A 7,364-nucleotide genomic window follows, 5' to 3' on the forward strand; every position below is an offset into this window, starting at 1 on the left:
AAGAGTCTTCTTGATGATGTAGGTGGCGTGCTTTCCTCGAGATCTTCTACTTGTATTTGTCCCGGAGTCTTTTGATGTACTTCTTTGAACTACAATAGTCCCTTTTTCCACCTTGTCTTCATCCCAGTTCCATCGATGAAACAAATGGTCGAACTTCGACATCTCGACTAATGATGATCTTCTTAGTCTTAAGATTGTAGACTTCGATAGCCTTTAGGATCGAAAGTACTATATCCCATAAATATACCCCTTTGTTGTCTTTTCTTCTAGCTTATGTCGGCTTTTATGAATATGTACATAGCATATGCATCCAAAACTCCGAGATGTCGGGCGGTGGTTTCTTCTTACTCCGGCTTCGGCAGGGTCTTGTCTTGAAGTGCCTTTGTTGGGCACTGTTAATCCATGTAATACTTGCGGTGTATCATTTTCTCACATACATGTTTTTGGCGGAGGGCTTTTCATATAACATTGTTCGCCATCTCCATGATGGTTCTGTTTTTCCTTTCAAACTCCATTTTGTTCGGAGCATAGCCTTCCGGTCGGTTGATGCTCAACTCCTTCTTCTTGACAATTTTGTCAAATTCTTTAGAGGTATATTCCTTACCTCTATCCCTACGAGCACCTTGATATAGTGGCCACTTTGTTTTTCTACATAGTTTTGAATTTCTTAAATACATCAAATACTTCCGACTTTTGGTGTAGAAAATACACCCATGTCATTCTTGTATAGTCATCAATAAAGAGGATGAAATACCCGCATTGGTCGGTCGAAGGATGGAGTCCTCATCGGATCATAACATATGTATGTCACGAGCTCCAAAGAACTCCTTTGCTCTCCATGCCTTTCAGTTGGAAGGGTTGCCGATGTTGTTTGCAAGGCGGCCTTCACATACACCATTGATCTCTTTTTATGCTAGGCGGATCTCTCATCATATTTTTCGATGGAGAATCTTTAAGGCATGAAAGTTGAAGTGGCCAAACCTTTTATGCCATAGCCATGAATCTTCGGTTTACGCTTTCATGGTCACAAAATGATGTATTGCCATCGAAAAGGGAAAATTTCTATTTTCCATCTTTACTTTGGCAATTACCATTTTTGTCTTTCTTATCATAAATAGCGATGAATCTCTATCAAAATTTAGAGCATAACCATTTTCGATCATTTGACCGACACTTAGCAAATTATGCTCCCAAGGGAACTAGTAAGACGTCACTTATATATTTAGTTCCCTTTTAGTTTGGATAGAGATCGTTGATGGGTTTTCCTTTAGCCTGCCAGTGCCCCATTTCCCAATTTGACTTGAGATTTTATTGGCGAGTCTATCTTTGCCATTAAGATGGTCTTGTTCCCGGTCATATGATTGCTTTACGGAATTGGCTTTGTACATACCATGTGTCATTCTTTTCTTCCATAGCATTATAAGCATAAAGAGTTGCTCGTCCTTCCAACATCTCCGAATAATTAACATGGTGAGTTTTCTTGGATCCCACAATCTTCTTCGAAATGGCCAAACTTTTTACAAATTTTGCATTGTGGTTTTGCCACGATACCAACAATCTTTTTAAAAGTGGCTTCTCTTGTTGCATTTGCCACAAGGTGAAAATAATTTCTCTTCTCCTTTAAATCTCCTTTATTTGTTTTTCTCCTAATTTTTATGCTCTTCTTTAGATCTGGTTCCTTAAATTGAGCTTTGATTGAAAAGCGCTTTCAACCTCAAGCTTTCTTCAGCTACTCAATCTTTGTTCATAGGCTTCTAGAGAACCCATAAGTTCGTCCTACGCATGAGTCGTTATATCTTTTGACTCTTCTATGGCGGTTACTATGGGATCATATTTATCGATAAGAAGATATTAATATTTTCTACGACCTTTGTGGTCGAATTATATTTTCACCATATGCTTTCGCATTTGATTTACTATCTCCTTCAGTTTGGAGTAGTAATCTTTAATGGTCTCGAATCTTTCATCTTTATATTTTCTAAATCTCTTCTTAAAGTTTGAAGTTTGAGGCCTCTCACCTTAGCATTGCCTTGGAACTCCTTCAAAGTGTTCCATGCCTCCTTCGTAGTATTCAAAGGCACCCATAATTAAGTTAAATATAGTATCCCTCAATTGCTTGTTGGATGATGTAAAGAGCCTTTTGCATCCTTTTGCTTATTTTTCTTTTAATTGAGTTTGTTGTTCTTAACAATGCGGCAACATCTTGTGGAATAGTAAAACCGCTATCGACCATGTCCCACAAGTCTTGAGACAAGAATAGAGTTTTATTTTGATGTTCCAAAAATCATAGTTTTCACCATTGAAAATTGGAACTTGAATAGATGATTGGTTAGGACCGGAAGGTTGACATTATGGATCTTTTAAAAATAGTGTTTTGGAAGTTGAAAAATGAGTGGTTGATAGTGAATCCAACGGTGGACTATGGCTCGATACCAATGTTAGTATGTGAAAGAGAATGGGTAGAGAGGAGAATTTTAACAAAGTAGAGTTTTATTGAATACTTGAAGCTAATTGGCTTGATTACAAAAAAGAGTGGGCATGGCTATTTATAGGCTCACACCACCGACTTTAGCAAGAGTCTAGTAACTTCTTGCTTGAGTCTTATCTACTTGTTTCTAGAGTTGTCCACTAGATATTTCTTACTCTAGTCAAGTAGATATTTCTAGTATTTACAAGTACTAGATATTTCTCATATGTTCTTACTATATGTAGAACAATATGGAGAATTCTAGATGCTAAGTGCATTAATTTTAACAGTAAAATATGTTTTTTCGCTAATATATTATATGTAAGAGTTCATGGTTGTTACAAAATATAAAAACATAGGGGACACACACAGCTGATGACACTCCATAAGTGAGACAGATCCTCTCATTTTTAGTCGCCATTAAATAGATAGTGTAACTGGTGGATGGATTTACCTTATGTACCATTATTTGTCTGAGCAAGGAGCTCGGGTTTTGTTTTTTGTCTTCAGTATTTTGCTTCCATCATCTATACTCTTTCTTGTATTACAAAAGCCTTGGAAAGGGAGGCCCCTCTCCAGTCAACAGGTTAATATCACTTTTTAAATTCAGCTTTTATAAGTGTCCGTCCATCAACCTGTGATTCTTTATTTCCATTGTAATTGTAATCAAATTCCTTTCCAGGTGGTACCTTCCTTAATCAATGGAGCCATTACTGCATTATACTTTATCTTGTGGACAAATGGCCTCAAGTCATGTGGTCCCCTTAGGTAAGTTAACTCGACTTGCTTTAGGTCTTTGTGTGTGTGTGTGTGTGTGTGTGTGTGTGTGTGATTGCTGTTGTAGTAGCTATATCTTATTAGTGAGATATATGCAGATTCCAAAGAGAGCAGGAAGTTTTGAGACGTACAAATATAAATATAGATTTCATATGATCATGTAATATCACGTTGTATACTACTAGTAACCCGTTCGTTCTGGTATCTAGTGCATTTGAGCTTCACCTTGACATGTGAACTTTTGGTTATTTAGAAGTACTCTTCTTGTGACGTCCATTATATCTTTTCTGTTTTGAGTTGACTGATGTTTTTGTTTGTGCATTGTGATTGAATGTGTTTCTCATTGAACTTCAGAGCTATAATGGCTGAGTATGCTGGTGCTATTCTTGGAGTTCTTTCTGCTGTATTGTATGGACGAAGAGGCAACATTTGGAAAAAGGTAATGATGCATTATATGTTTCATTAAGTACACTACTCTCAATTTTGGTGATTCATCTCTGTTTGACAACTGTAATTCCATTCTTAATTTTCCCAAACTGCTTGTTATATACTTTGTGCAAGTGTTGAGTGAAGGGGTGGGTGGGCCATCATTTCATACATTAGATTGGGCATACTGTAGTTTTTAATTGGTTATAAAATACTCACCTTTTAGACCTCGTTTATCTGTGGAATTTTCTGCTCGATACTTCTTAATAGATCCTTTAAAATGCACTTGCTGACCTTTTGATAGAGTCAACTGGCACTCTATTCTTCACATCCTCTCTTCTTTGGGAATCGACTCCCACACCATCTCTCTTGAATGCCTGAGTTTTGCTGAGTTTTGTGGAACTTCTGTAGTGTTGTGAAGGCCATAGAATGTCCATAACGATGGTTGTACATAGTGGCATTTTTGTTGGTTTTCATGCTGATAAGTCCTAGGATGCTTTTTTGTTGAGAACTCACTTCAATTATCTTGTTTGAATTGATTATTTTATAAGAAAACCCTCCAAAATGTTACGTTTTTTTCTTTTATCACATGGGTAATGCTGTTTTTCAATTTGACCAGGTTGGTGGACTATTTGCAATGTTGGCGTCTTTCTATTTTCTCTCTTTAGGATGGGCCACGGCTACATACTCCCCATTTTATATCCTTTAGAACAATGTATAGATCAGTGGCTTGACTACCCTATATGTTTGATTACTTCTTTCAGTAATGAAGAATAATCTTTTCTTTCACAGTTCTTAAGAAATTTAATCTCTACTTGCTAACCTTGACTGGAATTACCATTTAAAGATAGTGTTAATATAGTGGGGCGTGAAGAGGAGATGTTGGGGATGAAGCAAATGGTGGTACCCATCGTAGCTGGAATCCTGTCAGCTTTGAGAAGGGTGATTGCACGGCGTGTTTCACTCAAGGTATATATAGCCTTTCAAGCGCAGTTTTTGTCTGTCGTTGTTGTTTACTGAAACTTGTTTCATGACCTAAGTGTGTAGTAGCAACACCAACTATCCAGTGTGGTATGTCTTTTTGATCTTCACATGTTTTCAGAATCAACTTAAAAGGCGACTGCATGCATTAACTATTACTTCTGCAACCTGCTTTCTGTTTCCATTGGCCATCTGGGACATGATATTAGTAAGTTTTGTTCAATAACTGTTCCTCTTCTGAATTTGCTACTTCATAGGAACGTCATTATATTAATGGAAAAGTTATTATGTTAATTAACAATTGGTTCTTTTGGCGATTTTCTTGGAGTAACTTCAGGGATCAAATTCTGATAGCAGCATGACATTGGACTTCCCATCATTGACATATTTGACTGCAGTTCTTTTTGGAGTTGTGTTGATATTCTACATTGATTGTATTGCTGAAGAGAGGTATTTTCTATATTTAATCTGTTATGCTATTCTTGTGTATTCTGCTGACTTAAGTTTTGGTTCGTTTATTTGACATTTCTACTTTTAATTTGAGTGCGTCAACTTTTTTTATTGATGTTGATTTTAACATTATTATTATTATTATTTTATATATATTATTTTCTCAATGCTTCATAATGTATTCTCTTACCTTTTCATGGCTATCTCAGCAACTTTATCTCTAAAACAAACAAAGCAACTACAACACCTGTGGACACAACATCCAAACTTGAAATACCTTTGCCTCAGCACTTTGAAGGATTAGCCTCAACCTTACTCTTTATCTTAGATCTCTTACCTCATGGATTTTTTTCCTGGGTCTGGAAGATGAATATCCGATAGCTTTTTTCAGAGTGTAGCTCATATATTTCCTGCTTGATTTCATTTCGTGCATTTATACATAATGATGCTTTCACTCTAGGCAATGACCATTCTCCTTTATTCCTCCGCAGATTGCATTTTGTTTTCTCTTCTCCAAGACATTTAATGGTAGCTGCAGGATCCATAATTGTAATGGAGATTGTGTACAAAAAGGACTTTTCTCTACTGGGTTTCCTCATTTGTTCCATAATTTTAGGTTTTGGTATGTCTTAAAGTTCATTGTTTCATTATCTCCGGTTTGCAGATTTTTCAAAAGCTCCTAGACACTATTTTGAACGGATTATTAATAATATGCATTCCTCTTAACTGAAACTTTTTTTGAAACTCTGGGTGGATTTTGTAGGAATTTTTGAAGCAACTTCTTTAGAACGTATTGGTAAAGATCTTCAGCGTGCAAATGATGGAACTTTTGAGAACCAAAACAATTTCCTGCCAGTTCAAACGTGAAGGATCTTGTTTTTGTAGTACTTAGCTAACAGTTTATTTCCAATGTTTCCATTCAGTTTTCTTTTGTATACTTGTATCTTTTTTAGAGATTCTCACATGTTTATAGAAGAAGAAAAAGAAATTTTGTTTTGGCACAAACTGAAGTATGGCTTGTATCCGAAGAGATGGAACCAGTGTTATCAGACCCAGCCTGGGCACTGACTCGGTGAAGATCACTGGGTCACTGGTCCAACCAGTGGGTTAGTGCATAACAATTATAATGCATATCTAGTTTTTTTTATTGCAAACTCACTGTAGTGTGGTGGGAACTGGGAACTAGGCCTCCTTGTTATTTTTGAGAACCAGGTTTGAACGAACCCCTACATAACCCATTTGAGCTTTGAACACAAATAGTGAAGTTTGGCATGCTTGTAAGACGTTACGTGTGTTTATAAGTTTTTCTAGGTTCGAATTCCCATCCCAACATAATTAATTTTTCCAACCATTAAAATGTGTGAATCTGACTGGATTAGTCAAAACTGTCAGAGTCTATCCGGTTTGGCTAAAAACCGGCTGGTTTAATTGGGTTTGTTCTGGGTTGATTGCATAAACGATCTAATCTATAACCCAACCTGATTAGGGGACCGGGTCACTGGTTTACCAGGTCAACCCATCGGGCTGGGCCGGGTCTGATAACACTGGATGGAACTAGGAGTGTCTCTTTTTGCCGAATTTCCAATTTTTCAGAAATCCGACCCAAAATTGGTCTGGCTCTGGGTGTAGTTTTATGGGCCGATTTTCCGATTTCCGAAAATTCCGAAAAAAAATTTGATCGGATTTGGATATAATTCTAAAATCCGATCCGATCCGAAAATTCCAAAAATTCCGATATTATTGCCAATTTATTCTGAAAAAATATATATATACTTCTCTCACTATCCACTTGATTAGATCTTGACCGTTCATTCATTTTATAGTTTTTTACTTCAAAAAACAAAACAAAAACATAACATAGCCGCTACTTCCCCACTTGAATTCGACCCACTCACTCTTGTCATTACACCGTCCCCGCCATAACAACAATGATATGAAAAAAACGCCATTGAGTCATACAATGACTTCCGCACCAATCCAAAGCCAAATTCCAATAGATAAAATATTATGTAAAGCTACTTAGAGTTCAAGACCATAATCCATTATTTATGCAGACACTTCACGCTTCAATTTCTACACACGAAAAAAGATTAAAACATTACAAATACCCAGACCTCAACAAAATGCAATGCTTGCTATTGGTGGCTGCATGTTCTTTTTCTCGTTTTTTCTTGGATCACTTGTTTGAATGAAAATGGATTTTCTCAGTAAACAAGTGCGTATTGTTGTTGGTACATTGGTGGTGTGGACATGGTTTTTTCTC

At 36.7% G+C, this 7,364-nt stretch overlaps 1 protein-coding gene across 2 annotated transcripts; it reads left to right on the top strand.

Moving 5' to 3' along the window:
• Window positions 1-2,788: 2,788 nt before the first annotated feature.
• LOC147521445 (uncharacterized) lies at window positions 2,789-6,106 on the top strand. Of its 2 annotated transcripts, XM_086567393.1 has the most exons (9): window positions 2,790-3,053; window positions 3,150-3,235; window positions 3,599-3,683; window positions 4,290-4,368; window positions 4,509-4,639; window positions 4,773-4,859; window positions 4,989-5,101; window positions 5,593-5,723; window positions 5,865-6,106. In XM_086567393.1, exons 1-9 carry the CDS (start codon window positions 2,925-2,927, stop codon window positions 5,966-5,968), a joined length of 945 nt encoding a protein of 314 aa, XP_086423519.1. In that variant the 5' UTR covers window positions 2,790-2,924; the 3' UTR covers window positions 5,969-6,106. The 2 variants fall into 2 exon arrangements, with proteins under 2 accessions (XP_086423557.1, XP_086423519.1); XM_086567431.1 differs by lacking the exon at window positions 5,593-5,723 and having other exon boundaries at window positions 2,789-3,053.
• Window positions 6,107-7,364: the final 1,258 nt, after the last annotated feature.

This window comes from Coptis chinensis, chromosome 1 (genome assembly GCF_015680905.1).
Source record: "Coptis chinensis isolate HL-2020 chromosome 1, ASM1568090v1, whole genome shotgun sequence".
NCBI classification, from domain to species: domain Eukaryota; kingdom Viridiplantae; phylum Streptophyta; class Magnoliopsida; order Ranunculales; family Ranunculaceae; genus Coptis; species Coptis chinensis.